Raw genomic sequence first — 22,634 nt, 5'->3', positions numbered from 1 at the left:
TGGAAATATCATGTTATTTAAAAAAATTCAATTTAATTTGTTTAGTGATTTTTGTTTTGTTTACTTGGTTAAAATTGGTTCTTTGTGAGTGCTATGTCTGGTAAAAAGATTTTGATCGTGTATCTTTAGTCCAGATGATGATTAATAATGATGCCTACACCACTCAATAATAGATGATATTGGATCCACATTTTTATGCGCTGTTGTATTGAGTGTGTGTTGCAGTATTTAACACATGATGGATCGAGTGATTGTTTAGTTCTGATGGTTTTAATAGAGACGGCAGGACAAATGTTCTGTCCACTGAGGTTTAGGACACAAGATGAAACCAAAGACCCCAGAGAACGGCTTTAATGGGACCCGGAGTCTCTCCTGGACAAAGACACAATTTTCATATTTCCATAAACAGAGTCGACTGCATCTAACGAAAGAGTCAGGAGAATTTCTTAAACCAACGGTTACAGATTATGTTTATAAAGGGGTTTGGAAAGATTATTTCTGCTTTGTGATGTTTTTAATCCTCATATTTCTGTTTCTGGACCTTTTTATGTGAAGTAGGTCTATTTATACTTAAAATTTATCTGATCATCACTGATAAAAATGTCAAGCTGCATTATCAGCATTAAACCTCAATATCACAGATCTTAACTTTTAAGGAACTCAGTGTTTCCATCAGTCCATCTTTCCACTGGATGAGTGTGGAAAGTCTGCAGTGAGAAACCTGTAGTAATTCTTAAAACAAGCAAAATGATCTGCCAATGGGGTATGAACAATAATCTTGTTATTAAGATTATTTGTCTTACTCCACTGGTAGATAATGTTGCTTTTTTAAAACAACAAAACACTTAATTTTGATTTATATTCCCAGAAAACAAGACATAATATCTTATCAGATATCTTATCTTTTATTTGTTTTTAAAGTGAAACATAATTTGACTAAGCCTGAAATGATATTTGAAAGTTGTCGTTTTATGAATGTAACAAATATTTTATGAAAGGAAACAACATGAGCAGTTTTACTGAAGCATTCATATGTAAAAATACATCAAACATTTAAAAACAAAGTTAAAGTATTCTTTTGAAAGCAACACAAATAAGAAGCCACCTGTTAAATCATTATTGAATATTTCATGTGGGAATTATTAAAAATGAATGGATAAAACACCAATGCATTAAAATAATTCACTGTAAAATTCACTGTTTAATACAAACAACATTTTCTGTCCAGATTCTAATGCATCATTACATGATTCAATCCTGTCTCGCTGAACACACACCTCACATATTAACACTCAGTGTGTGTTTTGTTCAAATGTAAGTTTCATTGAGGAATGTTGATGTTGGAGGGAATTTAAAGGCCTGATGTTAATGCAAACACATGGAAAATTACTCAAACGTAAAATCAAAACTGTGCAAAAGTACAGCAATGATGAGAACAATAAAATCTCAGGAAACCGAGTCACACATGTTGAATGCATTTACCCAATCAAATGTGTCATTCTAGTTGAGATATTTTTAACATACAGATTTGGGAGAATGTAACACCTAAACTTTACATGTATAAATGATGTCAAACGTTTCATAAATGTGTGTCTATTACACAGCGCTCTGTTCTTCAGCACATCTACAGAAGCAGTTTTGAATTATTTGGCATTGCAGTTTTTGCAGAGAATCTTTGTCCCGTCGGGGAAGAATCCAGCGCCGACCAGAGACACCGAACACTCAGAACACTTAAAACACGACTGATGCCACTGACGATCCTCAAACGACACGTACTTCCCTTCTCCAAAACCTGACAAAAACATTCAGAGGAGTTTCATTTTGAGCGGTGGTTTCTAAAATCTCTAAAACAACATTATCATCATTTCAGATGAACATCATTTAAATTGTTTATAAACATTGATAGGGATGTACTGTAAAGTTTGTAAAAATATGGAACAGCGTGTTAATACATTTTCCGTATTAATGTTTCACATTGTTTTACTGGTATTTTGAATTCTGCGTTGTGTGATTTATGGTTAATAGAAAAGTCTGTAAACTTTACTGTAAACAGAACAGCGTTGTTCTGCTAAAGATGATTTTACTCAATGTTGTTCCAAACTGATATTTCTTACTTCTGTGTAACAAAAGAAGTTCTTGAAAGTGAAAGTGAATGGAGACTGGGGCTGTTGAGCTTTTTTTAAATGACAAAAAAAAACCCAACAAGGTTTATGCAACTTGTATGTTGTATGTTTAAGTCATATTTTTCTTGATAACTTTTGTAATTTTTTTATGTGTCACTTTTAGAGCTTGACAGCCCCAGTCTCCGTTCACTTTCATTAAATGGAAAAGAGCAGCATGAACTTTCTGCGTAATATCTTCTTTTGGTTTACATAGAAGTCGTCATTGGGGGTTTGGACCAAGATGAGAAAATCAAAATAAATCTATGTATTATATATGTATATATACATTTTTTAATGGACGATTTTTTTTTTTTGAATGTCATATTTCTACACAATTTTATGGCTAATATGATTGAGAATATGAAGCTCATATCTGGAGGGGAAAAAAAACATAAATTTTATTGAAAGGTCCAAACTGAGAAAAAACATGCAATTTGTTGTTGCTGATATTTATATGCCCCATAAATTGATGAAATTCTGATTGTTTGTAATGTAAATCATTGAGATCTTTATAACAGTAGAGCAGACTTCATGAAATGCATGTAAAAATCAGTTATCACTCTATATCTCCCAATAATGTCTTAGTTATGATATTTAAATGCTTAGTTTTATGATCAAATCTCTGTTGTTTTTATTGTGGGAGGCAAAACGTATAATGTAAAATAATGATGACTGAGAGATGAACAAATAAATGTAACAAATAAAATTTGTTTCAGTGTTCATCTTGAAATATTAATAACAATATAAACGTTATTCTTACATTTACTTTAAAAAAATCAAGATTTCACAGCAAAAAGACACGTGAATCACGACCTGAAGGGGGACGTTTTAGCTAGAATTACATTAAAAGCGTGCTAAAAATGTATAAACTATCACTCATACAATAGATGGCATGAAGTAGATTGTGTACAAGTTTTCAGCAAAGTTTTGATAATGCTTTAGAAATGTGTGCATCAAATATGATACATAGCTTTAGGGTTAAAACATATAAACAGTGAGATATTTGATATTGATATTTGAGTCAGATATTATATTCTCATAGGTCATGACCCGGTGGATGAGAGACTCTTGAGTCCCGATGAACAAGCAGAACTTTATTCACACACACTCAACAGCCTCCAAACACACGACCCTGTTTATGTGCCAACTGTCTCTTGTTTCTGACAGTGTTTCTGTTCTCAGCTGAAGGAACTGCTAATGAAGAGCGCTCTTGTTATAAGGACACATTAACACACACTGACCTGTGATGGGTTTGTCGCAGGCGGCACATTTTTGGGCGTACAGGTTACTGAAGCACTTCACACAGAACGGATCTTCACCCTGCGTTGTGAAAGGCTGTCCGGCCAGCTGGACTTTACAACCCGAACACAAGAAACATTCTTTATGCCAGGGCTCGTCTCTGTACGTAACGCCACCCTGAACCAAGATCTGGAAGAGACGAGACCAGCAAAATCACTTTTGGATGTTTTCTTTCCACTAGTCTGAAACAACACGTTATGAAAAGCCAAATAGGCCAAAAATCTCAAAATTGACCAGTGCATGAAAAAACAATGTTTTTGCCTTAAAAGTACATTTTTTTCTTTATGTGAAGAATATTTTAATAGGCCTTTTCCACTTTAAAGAACCTTTTGTTCATTGGAAAGGTTTCATGGATGTTAAGGTTCTTCATGGAATCCTCATCCTTTATTTTTAAGAGTGCTAGTTTTCCTCTCACCTGTTTGCAGTGGGCGCAGCGTGGGGCGAATCGTCCCTCGTAACAGGACACACAGTAAAACTCGTCCTTATCTGGGATGAAGGACTGTCCGCCGATGGGCTTCTCACAGCCGCAACAAACAAAACATTCCTCGTGCCACGAGCAGCCTCCGTACTCCAGCCGCTTAGAGCCTGAGAGATCGACACTTCATTGAGCAAAGCAACATGACAAAACCATTTTAACTTCATGTAAAGACAATGCAACTACTAATGGGAGCAGGAACTCTTCCATATTTTTTTCTCCCATCCAAGCAGGAGAGACTTTCTCATTTTACACTGCAAAAAATATATATTTTGAACATGTATTTTTGACAAATATTTCAGTTTAAATATGTAAAATGATCATGAAAAAACAAGATGAACCAGATAAAACAAGTGAAACCCGATTTAAAAAGTAAATTGTATCTTGTTTCAAAGATTTTTCTTTACATATTTTTACTGGGAAATAAGTACAAAATAATAATAATTATAATTATATATATATATATATATATATATATATATATATTTATATATATATATATTTATATATATATATATATATATAAACAAAACAAAAAACCCACTAAGAACAATGACAAAAGCACATTACAAAATTACTGAAACTTAAAAAAACTAAATAAAAAGTAAAACATATATAAAATATAAAAATAAAAGCCAATTTAAAATGTTAATAAACAGAGTATACAAATAATACAAAAATAACAGTGGGACACTAGATTCACCTCCAAGATAACAGAAATAAAGTAAGCCACAAAAGTGTCATTTTGATTTCTTGTTTTTTTTTTATTTAAGAGCTAAACATTATCTCATAGCTTTTATCATTTTTATCTCGTTACATCATTGCACAATCTGTGAATGTGCTTCTACCTGCATGTCTGCGCTGGTCTTCTTCTGAGAAACAGCCTCAGCTGTTCTTGCTCAAGCGTTTATTGTGTTGAGGGTGGCTGAGCATGTCTGATAAGTAATTAGTCTTTGTAATGCAGAGACTAACTACATGTGTGATGTCACGCTACAGTCTGTCTACTACACAACTACATTCTCACAACTGAACTTGAACTGCCCTGGATCTACTAAAGCCTCTCGAGTGGGTGTTTTGTCTCTGAGGCGTGCAAAAGCTGTGGGCTGAAAATTCCACAGCGGCTGGTATTTCAATAAAATGCATCTGGAATCTGGAAATGCACAAGTTGCAGATGTAACGTACAGGTTTGGTGGGAAAACGCCAAGTTGGCTCACCTGATCTCTGTATACAGACTGAGAATGGGTGTGAAAATGAGCCGTGAGGGGGACTGAGACGGCGGGTCTGTTTCAAATGAGCGAGGGAGGAGAGAGCTGCCACTTTCAGTTTGTAATTTTATCCTTCTGGAACTTTCATCATCTCTTATTTCTCTCTGAAAAGCTCCAGAGAGACAGAGGCGGGCGGCGGAGTGTAATTATGGGTAATGTAACGCCCAAGTGTTGGCACCAGGCCTGGAGGCGTGTGTGTGTGTGCGTGTGCGTGTGAGCGTGGCCGCAGGGTTTTCTCTCTCAGCTGAGTGTGTCTGTAATCACACGGTCACATCTCTACTGCCGCACCCTGACGCCCAATCAAAACTCATTAACTCGGTTTCTGCTTTAGCGGGCAGGGTGAGAAACACACAAACTTCATTTTCTGTCGGATTATATTGGAAAGCTTTCGTATTTGTTGTGTTGTATTATGATTGTAATCTATACAATCTGGTACAATCAATTACATGCAAGAGGCTTGTGATGATTGAGATGTTCACAGCAGCAGAATACACTTTTCTGCAATTCAAATCTATAGAAAGAAATTATTTATATATATATACAGTATAAATATATATATATATATATACACACACACACATATATATAGAATTTTATATTAGTGCTGAGCAACTGACTAATCGCATCCAAAATAAAAGTTTGTGTTTACATAATATATGTGTGTGTACTGTGTATATTTATTTTGTATAAATACACACACATGCATGTATATATATTTAAGAAAAAATATTTATATTTATATATATAATATAAATTATGTATAAATATGTACATATTTCTTAAACATATACATTGCATATGCATATATTTATATATACAAAATAAATATACACAGTACACACACATATGTAAACACAAACTTTTATTTTGGATGCGATTAATTGCGAATAATTGTTGACCAGCACTAATATACACTGTAAAAAAATTCTAACCCTCCCAAATCAAAAATTTCAAGTGACCGATAACATCAAAAATGTTCAATTGGCCCAAGTGAAATTCTGTAAATTATAAAATTAAATTTACAGAATTTCACTTGGGCCAATTAAAAATGTTTGATGTTATCGGTCACTTGAAATTTTTGATTTGGGAGGGTTAGAATTTTTTTACAGTATATATATATATATATAATATGTTCAAAAATAAAGTAAAAACAGTAAAGTTGTGAAATATTATTACAATTTTAAATAATTTATTCCTGTGATGGTAAAGCTTTATTTTCAGCATCATTACGCCAGTCTTCAGTGTCACATGATCCTTCATAAATCATTCTAATATGATGATTTGCTGCATTGATTATTATCAATGTTGAAAACAGTTGTGCTGCTTCATATTTAGGCCCATGTGGAAACTGTGATCATTTTATTCTGGATTCTTTGATGAATAGAAAGTTTAAAAGAGCAGCATTTATTTGAAATATAAATATTTTGTAATATTATAAATGTATTTACTGTCACTTTTGATCAATTTGATGTATCTTTGCTGCATAAAAGTATCAATTTCTTTCTTAAAAAAAAAAGAAAAATCTTACTGACCCCGAACTTTTGAATGTTAGAGTATACAGTATATAAATGAAATATATGGATATGCATATGTGTGTGTGTGTGGAACTGTACCTGGCATCACAGTCTTAGCGCAGGCCACACATTTAGAGGAAACCTCATTACGGTAACACTCGTTACACACCAGGACGTCTTCCTGACGGGTGAACGGCTCGTCAGCCAGAGAACGGCTGCAGTGTGAGCAGCGCAAACAGTGTTCGTGATAATACCTCTCCTCATAATACAGCTCCTGAACACAGACGGCACAACAACACAAAGATATATATTTAGTTCAACTGTTAATTATATTAAAGCATTCTAGAAAATCATGCGGTACTCATGCGTTTATTGAATTTAGTTTAGATCTTGTGACCGTGCATGAGACTGACTATACCCTGGATATAGTTCAAGAAGGAAGACGTGGCATGTCGCATGTTGTCCATAGAATTGAATCTATTTAATCACAGTTACATCATCAAATTTTGGATTAAAGGTCACTGCACAGCTGAACAAAAGGTGACACAGCTGGTTGTGCAGGAAGTTCTATGACCAAAAGCATGTTGAAGTAAAACAGATCTTGCTGTTCTCTGTGTCACTTCCACTACCATGAAAGGAATTGTGTCTACACAATGAAAACATGCTTTACTATCGTCCACTAGTCCAAGCTCTCGAAGATCAGACGGCTATGAATACTTCAGAATGCTTCTGCTTAACCTCCTCGTGTTTGTCTAAAACACTCGAGATCTTCCAGTGAAGATGTGAGAAATCAGATCTGAGAGATCTCACCGTCTCTATGTACACTAGATCGGCTGATGTGACGGTGGCACTCTCAGAAAAAAAGGTACAAAAGCTGTCACTGGGACAGTACCCTTCAAAAGGGTTCTAATATGTACCATTTACGTACTAATATGTACACTTTTGGTACCAATATGTACCTTTGAGGGACTAATATGCACTCTTTAGGTACAGAGGTGTACCTTTTGAAAAGGTACCGCCACAGTGACAGCTTTTGTACCTTTTTTTCTGAGAGTGTGTGCTGTTTCTCACAGATGTTAAATCAATCACTGTAAGGCTGATTTGAAACAATCTTAATTGTATAAAACTCTATATAAATAAAGGTGACTTGACTTGACTTCTGAAACCCTCACATGTGAGTCACTGACTCAGAGCAGTTCAAACTCAACTGTTAAACCTGCATTTAATAAATGATGTCCTTTCAGCCGAATGACCCACAAATCATCACGTCTACAGATGACTGATGGAGAACGAGGGAGAAAAACACCGAAAGAGAGAGAGAGCGTGTAGTAGTAGTGTTTATGTAGTGTGCATTTCTCCCAGTGGATGTGTAAGTCAGACGTTGAGCGCTCTGTTTGCATTGGCCGTCTGTCACGCGTGACCGTGACCAGCTGTGAGAGTGGGAATCTATGACGAATGATACACAGATACATCTCCTGTAAATATTATATGGAATGAATTTATGCCTGTGTGTGTAAACTCACTGAAGAGCAACCATAAAACACATGAAGACACATCCAAATACAACACAACACAAGTGGAAGCAATTGATAGCAGTGTGGACGTTTGCAAGTCACACACACATAAGAACACTTATGAAAAAGTCCTGTGCTGGTATCAGATATAAACTACATGAAAAATACCATGGTACTAAGTGGTTACCATAGTATTTACATGGTACTGAAGGGCATTTTAACCCGTACTGTTGTGGTTAAATAATGATGGTAGTGATGGTATATATATATATATATGTGTGTGTGTGTGTGTGTGTGTGTATATATACTGTATACTGTATATTAAACATACTTTTATGTTAGATGACAGCACTAAATAAATAAAAATGTATTCTATTATTTTAAGTTTTTTTTTTTTATGTGTCCTATGAATCCCATCTGTGACGCTGAGTGAAACGCTCACCCGTGAGGTGTGCTGGATGAGCTCTTTGCACTCCTGGCAGGTGTTTGCGTACAGCCGGTCATAACAGGGGACGCAGTGAGGAACGTCGTTCACCTGGATGTATTTCCTCCCGTACAGAGACTCCTTACATCCGTCACAGTCAAACGCATCCGACATGACGCTCCGCTCCTCTCTGACTCGTACAACACAGTCAGCGGATTGAGATGCTCTCTAGTCCTAAAGAAAAAACAGATTTAAGTAGAGTTACCTTTGAGTAATTATCTGTGAGGCTTTCCACATCAGAAAGCATTATATAGTCTGTAATCAGTGATGAATCTGTTTCGATTTGAAATCAGCATTAAATCCTTTGTTACTCACTTAAAACTGTTGGGTTAAAAATAACCCAACGAATAACCCAACTGTGGGGTGGTATAGCACCTTCCCAACTGTGGGTTATTTTAACCCAATGCATTGGGTTAAATACCAGTTGTATATATCTAACGTTATATCAGCTCACACCTCAATCACATGACGGACACCACAACAATGCTGTGAGATTTAGTGAGAAACATTTGATTCACTGAATTCTCTACAAAAAACCCAGACGAAAGCGCCGCAGCTGTAAATCTGCTCTTTCCACGGATTTTCGTACCAACGCCACACCACTCAAACATACATATATTGTTAGCTATAACAGACGTTTGTGGGTTCAGGTCAGTTAACCATCATGTTTGTATAGGTAAGTTAGTCAGTTTACCATCAGAATGAGTTTGCAACTGATGTTTCAAGGTAAACGTACAGCTGCTTTAATATATTAATGCATGTTGTATTAAATGTATTACAGGAGTAAGTTAATGGAATAGCATCTAATTATAGTATACATTATGCTATGACAATTTTGCATTTGTATTAAATGTTTTGTACTAAACGTGTTTATACTTATGTTTTAGATAAATGGATTCATTTGTTAGGGACAAACTAACACAGTGGAACCTCTGCAATTTAATAGAAACATTTCAAGGTAAGTTAATCTATTTAATTTAGTGATGTATGGTTATATATATATATATATATATATATATATTTAAGTTTTTGTTTGTTAATGGTAGTGAACTGTTTCCCTCTTGCTCGGACATTTGCCCAAGTCACTGATATATATTCTAGGCAACACTATACAGTATGGCTTGATCTAAATTCAGAGGATACTGTCATATTGCCCAGCCTTAAAATCCTGCTCTATTGTAAATCATTATTAACATAACATTATTGCTCTGTTTCAGGGACACGGATTAAGCCTAGTCCCAGACTAAAATCTTAATCTGTGTCTGTGAAACTGAGTCTATGACTTTCTGCAAATCTGCATTGAAACAATATAAATTATGAAAAAGCACTATACAAATTAATTTGTTTAATATAAAAAAAAAAATAATTAAAGACTAGTTTACTTTTCAAGGACTAAATTATTCTTTTTCTGCTTCATTTTAACACAGAGGAAGAAGTCGATGAAGATAGCTTTATGCTACTGGATGACGCGAGCATTGCTGCGCTAATTCCGCGAATTGGTCTCAGGGTTAAATTCAAGAAATTTCATTCGGAATATTTGGGAGTAAGTTTACACTAGCTAAACAATGACTGTGTGTTTGCTGACATGTTTTAAGTGCAATAAGGCAATTTCAGGGAAAACAAAAGATCTTTTTGCACATCTTAGATTGATTCATGGCATTAACAGTGCTAGCTCCTACTTCAGATGTAGTGGAAATGGCTGTAACAGAACATTCAATTACTTATGGTCATATAAGAGACACATATTAAAAGAACACATTTGTCAAACAGTATCATCTACAACAGATACAGATTTGCACAACCAACATATTCCAACACTCTCACCATCAGAAAACATGCCTATATCAACAACACTTGATGATTCTGGGGTTGATGAGGAAACTGAGGACTGGGATGATTTAGCAGAGGAAGATAAAACCTTCTTTATTTAAGCATTCTTTCTGTAAATTTGTCGTTCAAGATGTTCGTGGTGAAGTTGCCTTTAAAACCCTTCCTGCTGTTCTGCCATCATCACCATACCGCACAGATGGGAAAATGGTCCGTCCAACTTATGCTGAAATAAAGCGCAGCTTCATTGACCTTAAACCAGTAAGTTAAAGCAACACTGCAACATCATCTGTTAACTGGCTTTTTTATATATGTATTAGGGGTGGCACGGTTCACAAAACCCACGGTTCGGTTTGTATCACGGTTTTAGGGTCACGGTTTTCGGTTCTGTACGGTTCTTGTTGTTATTTTTTCTTTTAATCTTTAACACTCCAAAAATTTACTTCAGCATATGATATATAGCTTAATTATCTATTTATTTATTTCATAAATGGGGCGTGTTTGCAAAACGCAGCTTCTCATTTCCCATTTCGAAGTAATATAGTGAGCGGTCACCGTGAGGAAACGTTCAGTGGCCCTGGAGGTCCATCCATCTGTAGTGAGAGCTACGTGGGCTGTGTCGGACAGTTCTTGTGTCTCGTCATCATAGGCGTAATTTGCGGGTGGGACATGTCCCCACCACTTTTTGCCAGGGTCGATATTGTCCCCACCACTTTTGAAACATCTCGCGGCACGGATGTACCAATACAAATAAATAAAACATCTCCAGTTAACTAGCAAATTATTTGTTTCTTTCGTTTGTTAAATAAGAAGCAATCTAGCGCTGAAATTAGTTTTAATGTTGGGTTATTTTTTTAACCCAACCGTTGGTGTATGCATGTTGGGTCATTATGTTGGGTTATATTAAAATTTGTTGGGTTATTTGTTTATATATTCTTATATTTAACCCAACGGTTAGGTTATCACTGAAAATAACCCAACGGCATAAACAAATAACCCAACAAATTTTAATATAACCCAACATAATGACCCAACATGCATACACCAACGGTTGGGTTAAAAAAATAACCCAACGTTTTTAAGTGTGTAGGCCTGAAGGTTTTTAATTAAATGACTGGAGAAAATTAAGAGAGAGAGAGAGAGAGAGAGAGAGAGAGAGAGAGAGAGAGAGAGAGAGAGAGAGAGAGAGAGAGAGAGAGAGAGAGAGAGAGAGAGAGAGAGATACTCTAGGGATATGAGTCTGAGAGAGAGAGAGAGAGAGACTGAGACTCTAGGGATCTGAGTCTAGTCCATTATCTCTGATTAAATGGATCAGATGGTCATCAGGATCCAGTGGGGAAACAAGCGGTCACATGTGTGATCATGACCGACGTCCACTGTGTGTGTCCTGGACAGAGCGTGAGAATGAACAGATTCCCACACTAAAAACTCACTGAATCTCCTCTCACTATATCTTTTCAAACACATCACACAAACACTAAACTTCTGTAATGTGATATTGCTGAGTAAAACAAGATATTTAATGAGAAAACAGGGCAGGACTTCTTTTAACCATTGAAAATTGATTGGAGTGCTGAAGAGGTTGCTAACTCAGGGGGACAAGAGGTCTCTTCAGCCTTGTCCAAAAGCCCCTGGGCCAAGTGTGCCACACGAGTCCTGAAAAGTGAAGTCAAAGCTTTTCGATCGCCCCTTGGTGGCCGGCTGCGGATAGGCCATAAACCCCGCCCTCTCCATGTAATCTAATGGGACACAAGCCAAACTTGTCCAAAATTACACTTCAAATTATTTTTCCCAAAGATGGTTTCTGTTATTTTAAGCAGTTCTCATCATGCAGTGATGTCCCAAGTGTTTGCTTGTGCCCAAGTGACCATCTTATTTGTTCCAGTCTATGCCCCGTCCACAAGCTCTGGGACCTCACGGAGCTATCGCCTCCTCAAATATGAGACGTCAATCTCGAGGGCATACTTATAAAGGCATATGTGGCACATTTTATAACTTTAACATTTTATGTAAGATCAGTTCAACTCTCCATGAGAAACTATGTCTAATTTACAAACTTTCATTTTGAAAAGTAAGTCAGCGACATTTGGCGGAGGTGAAAGACTTTTGGAGTTCACACCCTGCTCTGGAGATCTCCAGTCCACAGCTATATCTACTCGTCCCTTTCCATAATTTATACCCTGATGTGAACGCTTATATGGGTTTAAATTCAGTGGACAATGTGTGGAAGACCATTAAGACATGCAACCAAACAAGTAGCTTGAGTTTTTCTGTGCCTGCATCTCTTGTCCCACTCTTATTCCCGCTCTCCTCTGGCATTCTTTGTGGGAGTCGTTCTGATTGTAGAACATGCGGATCTAATGAGATGTATAGAACTCCCCGAGGGTCAGGGACATCATGACAGTGATTTCGCATTCTTCCCCTTCTTCATATCCTGCTCTCACCCCCAAATGACTGAACGGCCTTGTAAACTGGAAATAGCTCAGATTCCCCCCAAACCATCTTGTTTTTGTTGAGAAATGACGAGAGCAATGCAGTACAGGACTTTGAGTGACTCCTCATATAAACACAAGCACATTCCTTCATGAGCACCAAGAGGTTTACCAGTCAAATGTTTGGACACATTGTCATATTATCATTATTTTCCATATTCTACTATAATAGTTAAGACAGTAAAACTAACACAAATGGAAGTATTGCAATTATGTAGTGACCAAAATATGCTGCTGCTTTGTCTGGATTCCAGTTCTGCGCACTCTGGACATTCATCAACAAACGTACTCTTATCCTAGGATGGATCCTGGAACTTTTTAAACACCACTGAACTATAAAAAAAATATAGAATAAAATAATAAACTAAAATAAATCACACACACATAACACTTTTAAAGGAGTTTTTATGCACACTTAATGTGAAAAGGAATTCACTATCCAGTCCACTAACTCATCCACTGAATAAAATAAGATAATTAAACAATTACATAACATGTTAAATAATTAAGCAACAACTAACAAAATTATTTAAAAAAAAGAACCGCAAAAATTCAAACATAAAAAAACAATAAAATGAAAACAAAATCATTATACAGAAGGATAAGAGAGACAAGTGTGTAAGTGTTGTGGAATGTATATCATGCGAGCAGAAAGATGAAGAGAATGTGAGAATCATTCCATGTCAGTCTCCAGATCATAGGTGACACATTATTCCCACTACGCTGACATTCCAGTCTTTGTGTCTCGCGACGGTAAACGTTTAACTGACGGCTCATTTCATGACTCACAAAAGAGTGTCTGCACTGCACATCTCAGCCATATAATTCCAGTGGAAAGGAACTGGAAAAGTTAAGACACACCACGACAGATCTGTGCTTTTAGCTCATTATTACAGCTTCTAGATTAGTGGCTGCAACTAAAACTATTTGAAAATCCATTTATCAAAACATTTTACAGGTTTTTTTTTCAACTGTTTACACACAAAATCCTTACTTGTCACACAATTTCTGAAACCTGACACTCAAATACCAGAATCACACATCAAATCTGCAAAACCATACACTAATTCTCGGCCTTCGACTCAATTTTATAAAACACTTTTTGCAAACCACAACACACAATTCTCTCTGTAACACACAAAAAATCTTCTTGATTTCCTTTTTCAAGGGTTAGGGTTAGCCTAACCGTAACCCTAACAAACTATCAAAATGCCACAGTAATTCATCAGTGCCTCACACACACAAACACTCATTGCTTTACTGAACACCAACCAATCATGGCTTTAGAATAGGCCTATAAACAAACCAAAGGTCAAGTTATAGGTTTTTCAGATTGTATAATACTGTATTCACAACCACAAATGCTTACAGTAAAAAAAATATGTAGTTTGGTTTCAATCTTGCTTTCGCGTTTACTGTGAATTTTTCAACATCTCTTGAAAGAAGAGCTTTAGGTTTGGAATAACTGTGTGTATATGATATATAGAAAAATATAATATTAGACAAAGGTGTTTGCAACGATGTTTGCTTTTGAGATGTGTTTGTGATATTTTGAATGCAGTGCTTCATTTTGCAAGAGATGTGAGGCATTTTGTGTGTGCAATTCTTGGATTTGTGCGTAAAGTTTTGCAAAAAAGAGGCAAAGTTTTCCAAATGTGTGTAAGCAGTTGAAAAAATCTGTAACAACCAATCACTGAATGATGGAAAACCACATATCATCTGATCAGATCATTCAGACAGATTTTAATTGCATTTCAAACTACCTACATTAAAAACTTGTTTTAATCACATTTCTGACCACATTTTATTATTCCACTCTTTTTTAATACCCCTCTCCCCTAAAGATCAAACCTGATTTCATTACAAAAGAACGCTATATAACTTGTAAGCCTGCCATCTAAAGCAGAACATTGGCAAACAACTAATCAAATAAATTCCACAGCATTCCCACATGATTAAACCTGCCTTGACAAGGTGCAGATTAATGACTGCATAACAAGGAATATTTTCCTTCTCAACAAGACGATCTTAGATGCCTGATGCGGCCCATCCAAAAACAGTACGAACTTACACAGACCCCATGCAATGGCAAATCCAGGAAGGGCGTCTCTGTTCTGGTTCCACCTCATATATTCCCCAAGCCGCGGGACTTTAAAGAAACACGCTGCTAAATGGTCTGTAAAACCAAACACTAGAACAACAAAAACTTTCTTTGAATGTGGTTTCCACAGGTATTCTATGTACTGGAGTCCAGCTTATTCAACGCATCATGTGTTATGAGAAGAAAATATAATGAACCCCTAATTTGACACAAAATGACTCGCACTTACTGAAGCACATAGTACGTTATTCAGCAGCTGCAAAAGTTTCCAACCCCATTGTTCAGTGGGTGGAAGATTAACCAGCTGGTTAACTGTGTTCTGTGTGTGTGCGCTTTGGTAGTTATTTGTTTCCTGAGGTCTATGTGCCAGTGAAATTATTGCTATTGAACACCTGCGGGCCAAATGTCAGTGTAATAAAACTTTTAAGTTCCATTCTGAAGCCATTCTAAATGAATCCGTCAACATATTAAACATGTTGATTGTGGATTTTAAATTCATCCCAGATTTAGAATACCACAAAAAGTACTCAATGTCCACTTGCGTGTAAACTTGAAGTTAAACTTACATTGCCCATATTTCTGACAGATGTTCAGACTGTGAGTTTCTAATTTTAATTTGGGAGTCAAAAAATGTAAAAAGACTCAGAATAAACAGCAGGAAAAGTGAGATAGGCAAAACTAAGGATTCTAGGAAATTAAGCAAAGTATAATTAAACATTTTTTCTATAAAAGTAAAAATCTAATACACTCTAACACAAAAAAAAGGTTCATAGGGTTCTTGACTCAATTCTAAAAAATGCTTTATGCCAAAAAGGTTTTATATGAAATGCATTATCCTTTCATATTAAAGAGGTAATTTTTTTTTTCAAGTTATAAAGTGTTTTCAAACTGTTTAATTCATAAAATGTTATTAAAATGAAATGTGAATTAAAAGAAAATTAAAACATTCATAAAATGACCTCATGATGGAACCCCTTAAAGGTTCTATAGTTGAATCACCTGACATGCCCTTGTTCCATATATAACCTTTTCTTCTAAGAGTGTTGTTAAAGAGTTAGTATAGTTACAGTATTAATTCACATATTTCTGAAAAATATTATAGCTGAAACAGTCAGACTGTGAATAAAATGAAGAAATTGAGAAAGACTCTGAATGAATACCATGAGACATGCAAAACGAAGAATTCTGGGAAATGAAGCAAACGTTAATTAAAGCGAAACTTCCAGTGCAAAAGAGCAAATTCCAGTCTGAAGAATAAATACCAATTTGGGGTATGAAAAAGATGTTTAGTTCTGAATCTAATATCTTGGTTGAGATCTTGGGAGGGTTGCTTACTCTTAACAACAATGTGTCTTCCTGCCACGGGACGTGTTAGAGCCAGTTCCAGATGTTTAGCAAACAACGCAGTCATCATAGGATGCTTATTAAACATATCTATATGCCAGACAGGTTTTATTATGTGAGAAGAAGGGATTACATTGCTTTCCTTATCCAGTCTTTAAGCATTCCCTCAAAAAGTTTTCTCTTCTATCTACAGTGATCTTAGACACTAAACCTGGTCCAGAATCACTACATTTGATTGGTAAAACAACTATATGCTGAATATAATGGACTTATAATTCTCATCTGTGGTGTGAATTACAATTCAACAGATTTTTGACCTAAAAACTAATGATTTCACACATGCTTCAACATCCATAAAAGATTCAAAGCAATCATCATATGCATAGCAACATTTAATCAAAAATAGCCACTTAGTCAACATAGCAACAGCATAGCAACACCCTAGCAACCACTCAGATTAGCTTAGTCATGGCAAAGCAACATGATAACAACTAAACATCCATCCACCATCTCAATTGTAGGTTGTTATCTAAAACTAAACTCTAAAAATTAGATTAAAGTTAACAAAACTTAAATGAAAATTAGAGAAATTGCCTTGGCAACTAACTGAAATAAAATAAGTTTAAACTGAAATGCTAAAAACTAATATATATATATATATTCGAATATATATTCAATAGTATATAACAAAATAACTGTATAGTTACCACCCAATACCTTAGCAACACCCTGGCAACCACTCAGAGCACCCTAGAATCGTGGCAGTGAGTTTTGGATGGGAAAGTACTGCTCACATTAAAATCTAGTTGTTCCTATACTGTGGTGACATCAGACTGTTCTAACACTTTCATGAAAAATAAACAAACAAATTCACAGAACTATTCAACAATTTTTTTTTTAGAAGAAGATACTATATGAATTAATAATTTAGGAATTATTACTTAATTTAAATCAAGCCAAACTAACATTTTACGTTCAGTAAATACATGTAGCCTACTAAAAATATTTAAAAACAAAATTAATTAATGTAACTAATTAATGTAACTAAATGATTTTAAATCATTTTAATATGTTCCTTGAGGTTCACATATAATGTTAATAAAGTTTTTTGCACACATATAACACATATTTACGTGGAAAAATAATAATTTTTCTACCTTCTGTCGGAAATGACCAGTTTTTAAGGGGCGGCTCCTTTAAGGCCTGTCAGTAAACAGCGACTGTTATGATTGGCTAATGTCACTGCATAGATGATAGCATCAATGCCCACTCGCTATTGAACGTGAGTAAGTGTTTTGAAAACATTATCCATATAAAACCATAATCTACAGAAAAGGCCCGTGTGACGTCACAGATTCCACAATAGGCGTGTTCGACTTGAAGCGGACCAATCGGTGTATGACTTCAAAATAGCGAGCGCGATTAGAGAGCGGACGGCTCTGTTTTTGGAGCTTGAGTAAATAAATGCTTTGTTTATAATGAGAAGGACAGTTTAAGCTATGAAACTTGCAGGATGTTTTAATGTTTCAAAGACCTCTTATATGTCAAAAGATCAAGGGAAAATTTGATGTCTCATGTCACGACCCATTTAAAAGTTGTCTCATTTTTTCTAGTGCAGTGTGTCTGTCAGCCTAGTGTTCTTCACTGGCATGCGTCCAGCTATTGTCTCTCTGCCCTGTACCACCCTGTGGGAATGCCACTGTGGTCAGGGCCATGGTTGGGAAGAATTTCATGGTTTCCAAAAGGGCAAACAAAGGCATTTTTCTTCCTAAAAATGGCACATTCCACTCTCCAGGCTGAGAAAAACCAGACGGAGTTCTTAGGAGACCAACATTTCTGCCTTTTACTCACGGAGAAAGATTACGCACAGCATTCCAGTTTTTAGGCCAACTAAAAACATTGTGTGGTCACAGCCCCCCCCACCTCCCCATACACCCATCCGATCAGACCTTATAACGACGTGTTTGCTGGATGTGAGTGGAAATATAAAGTTTGGAGCCAAATTCGCTGTATGTCTGGAAGTTGCTGGTGACATCATACACTTAGATGGTGGAAAAACCGATGTGTGGACACCACAGTTGGCTTGCGGATGGAGAATTAATGCAGAAGTTAGACTTAATTACTCTTTTACAAGCCATATTATCCCTGCTCTATAAACAAGCATCATGCTTACCTACTGGCGCCTTCCCATAATGCCATGTTCCATCCATGCCTGCTGTAACAATGAAACTAAATGAGGCAGCTTTTTAAAGAAGGGTCAAAGTTCGTGTTTCAGTATGTAGCAGTATAAGGTCAGATACCTATTCTACACAAGCAAAGAATTGTTGATTGCAAGCATGTGGTCTTATAGTACATACTTAAAGGGTTAGTTCACCCAAAAATGAAAATTCTGTCAGTAATTACTCACCCTCATGTTGTTCCAACCTCCTTAGACTAACATAAATTAAGATATGTTTGATGAAATCTGAGAGCTGGCTCACTCCTTCATAGGCTGCGAGGTAATCGAGATCTGCCAGCCCAGAAAAGTTAGTAAAGACATTGTTAAAATAGTCCAAGTGACTACAGTGTCTCAAACTTAAGTTTATCAAGCGACGAGAATACTTTTTGTGCGCAAAAACAAAACAAAAATAACGACTTTATTCAACCATCTCTTCTCTTCCATGTCATTCTCCTAAGCTGTTGACGTAGTGTAACAGCGCAGCGCTTCTAGGTTGTACGTCAGAATGTAGGCTCACTATTGGCCCGCATCACACACATGACCAGCGTCGGCCAATAGTGAGCCTACGTTCTGTGTGCTACATTAAATTAAATTGCATTTAATGTAATTTTGAATCGTTTTACAATTACACTCAAATACTGTATTGCGATAACAACATAGTTGTCTGGGATTTTTCTTCATGGGCTTGTACAAATAACATACAGTATAACTTAATGTCACTGTCACATGACCAGTATCATAGATTTACTATTAGTTTTTGTTAATATTTTGAGTTAGATTTTTATTTTATTTTATGTTCTGTTTTCACTTTAGTGGTGTTTTTAGCTTATGCATGCCTTAAAGTTGGGCCCAAGAAATCACAACCTTCAAAAAGACTTCATAAGGACCTATAATAATGTAGTAGAGTCCATTCACTGAGTTCTTGGGTAGTTCTTGTATCATTCATCTGCACGACAGTGTGATTAATTTATTAACGCCCTGGGAAGGGAGATATATACTTTGAGGTATATAAATCACGCCTGTGGTGGAAAGCGCTCTTCTATTCATCTGAGACTTACAGCAGTCTGAAAAGTCAGGCTCCATCTATCTTACTCAGCAACAGTGAGTGTCCACAAAACTTCATCCCTTAAATTTATGTGCACCGGGAATGAGCGCCACAATTCCCCTCATTCACCTCCAGTGACTACAATCTGGGAAGTATTTCTGCCCTCTCTCAGAGGAATCTCTATTGTTTTAAAGCAGCTTTATTGATTCATGATGTTAATGTTTAATAAAATCTTTATTCCTCTCTGTTCACATTTAGCATTTAAATGTATAGGACTAAGGGTATAGGAAAGTTTTACCTCAGAAGTACTATGTACCTTGGTACATTAATTTGGTAATTATCATTTAGTATCATGTTGTATATAAATACACTATATGGCATCACCACAGTGCTTTTGGTAAGTACTGAAAAGAAAATCTGGGAAGGAGAAAAGACACTAGGGAACAGAAGTGTGGGCAAATTCCATCTTAATACTGGTGAGAAACAGAAACAGAGGGATACACACTGTGTGTGTGTGAGAGAACTGCCTGCATTCTGGACAAAAATAACTCACTTTTCATGCGGCCTTTGTCGCCGAGCCCCTGGGGTGCCACACACACACACACACACACACACACACACACACACAAACATACACCCGCGCGCGCGCGCACACACACACACACACACACACACACACACACACACACACACACACACACACACACACACACACACACACAACTGTCATTGTTTTATGGAAAATGTAAACTGTACTACTTTGAGTCTATTCCAAAATTACTGTACCACAGCTGAAGTGAACAGCAGGACAACAGCGACAACAGTGACAACTGCTCTCTCTCTCTCTCTCTCTCTCTCTCTCTCTCTCTAATAACTATTAAAACAAATCTTTAATAAAATGAATAGTTATTCTAATTAATGATAAACTATAAACACACAGAAACACAAAGTTAGAACAAAATATACTGACATTAAACTGATTATTATCAACTAATAAATAATACAATATAATACAATATAAATTAATCAAATATAAACACACAAACACACACGTTCCTGGGACTAATTAATCCATAATACACCAATCACATCTTAGGTTCCATTGAAACTGATAGATCAGGGAAAAAAAACTGAAAGAGTTCTTGAACAGAAGACGTTATGAGAAGACAATATTATTATTATTCAGCTTATAAAACTCAATAATTCTTTTTTTTGTTCTATTAATAGTGTCTACAGTAATTGACATCTTACCGTGGTATTGAAGTGTCCAGCTGATCTGTCCCTGTGCAGTCTGTTAAAGTCTGTCTGTGAGACACACAGTGGTGTTACTGCAGTTTTTCTCATGAAACACACACACACACACACACACACACACACAGAGAGTTGATCCTCCCACTGGGCGAGACATTTGCTCTCTCAGCCCTCCCACATCTGACACACACCACGACATTTAAACTTTAAACAGCTTTAAGTTGATTCTTCAGCCTGTCCAACATGGCAACATGGAATGTCCTTCTGAAATTTAATAACTACGGAAAAACTCCCACACACTCGCCACAGTTTAGACATTTTGCTCAGGGACAGCATTACAGTTTGTTAAGGAGCTAACAAAAGTTAAGTTGTTTTAAACATTATACAGTCACAAAAATTAAATGAGTGTATTAAAAACAAACAGTGTTGCCTGTTGTCTTTTTTATAAGTCCTCAGAATTATATTCAGATTAGTTCCATTTATGCGTTTCAATTTGTCGAATTCAACGGACAGCGACATCTAGAGGTGACACACACACACACACACACACACACACACACACACACACACACACACACACACACACACACACACACACACACACACGAGTGTACAGACGACTCAGACCAGGGCTCAAATGAATATAGCTTTAATTTATCAGCGTGCTCTGAGACAAAATATACCATAAGTAAACAAATATCGTTTTCTTGATATTTTACAAGTAATAATCTTTATAATTCAATCACAAAATTAATATCTTATTCTTTTACACTTTATTAGAAAAAAGAAAGAAAAAAAAGAACACACACTCATTCTACAATCACATTCAGCAGTGAGTTTCTTGTACACACATTTACATAGACACACACAGCCCACATTATATCTATTCAAGAAAGGGGAATTTTTGAATATGACTAAAACAGTGAATCATATAAAAAGGAAAAAGGGTTTTGTTGGACCCTGGGACTTGTCATATGAAAACAATACCTTTATCTCATATTCAACAAACTTGAGCATTATTATTCTGTGTTCCACACATATCTCAGTATATCAGAACTGTGGAAAAACCGTTTAATGGCAAAACACACTCTTCCTGTTAGTCTGGGCTGATGCTTAAAAAAAGTCTCCGTATGTGATTCATTTCGCTGTAAGTTCACAGAAACATGATGACGTTCACAAACGTCTTTAGCCTTTTCTCCCTTTATTTTCCCTTTGTGTAGGTCAGGAGTAAATAACAGTGAAAGCCAACACAATCACAAGACTGGCCAATATTAACAACTGCAATCTTAAAGACGGGAGGTCTGGGAATTTTGCTACAAAAGAGAGTGAAACAGCATTAAAAGATCTGTTTCATGGGTGAATCTAACATGTCCGGGTCATATCTCACCCCAAAATCAAAAGAATGAAATAGGAAAGATATTGCTTAAAGAAAATGAAGCCTATTTCTAATTTAGTTGTTACATTGTGACAATATTTTAATGAACATTAAGCACAATTTTAACCAAATTCTTAATACTGTAAAAAAACAAAACTGTATTCTCATTAGAAATGTGAAAAATATATTATTTTGAATGGTAAAGAACTCATACATTACATATTTATCATACAACATTTATGCTGATTTAAATAATACAGTATTTATT

General features: G+C 35.9%; 1 protein-coding gene across 1 annotated transcript; it reads right to left on the bottom strand.

Annotated features, from left to right (window-relative positions):
• Positions 1-870: 870 nt before the first annotated feature.
• On the bottom strand, positions 871-21,072 carry fhl3b (four and a half LIM domains 3b). Its single transcript, XM_084423838.1, has 6 exons — positions 20,992-21,072; positions 8,672-8,887; positions 6,815-6,989; positions 3,877-4,046; positions 3,404-3,590; positions 871-1,792 (listed from the first exon to the last, which is right to left on the bottom strand). Exons 2-6 carry the CDS (start codon positions 8,825-8,827, stop codon positions 1,644-1,646), a joined length of 837 nt encoding a protein of 278 aa, XP_084279964.1. The 5' UTR covers positions 8,828-8,887; positions 20,992-21,072; the 3' UTR covers positions 871-1,643.
• Between the last annotated feature and the right edge of the window lie 1,562 nt (positions 21,073-22,634).

Source organism: Rutilus rutilus (genome assembly GCF_951802725.1).
Source record: "Rutilus rutilus genome assembly, chromosome: 11".
Classification (NCBI taxonomy): Eukaryota; Metazoa; Chordata; class Actinopteri; order Cypriniformes; family Leuciscidae; genus Rutilus; species Rutilus rutilus.
Note: the sequence above shows the minus strand (reverse complement) of the source record. Positions and strands in the feature narration are given on the sequence as shown.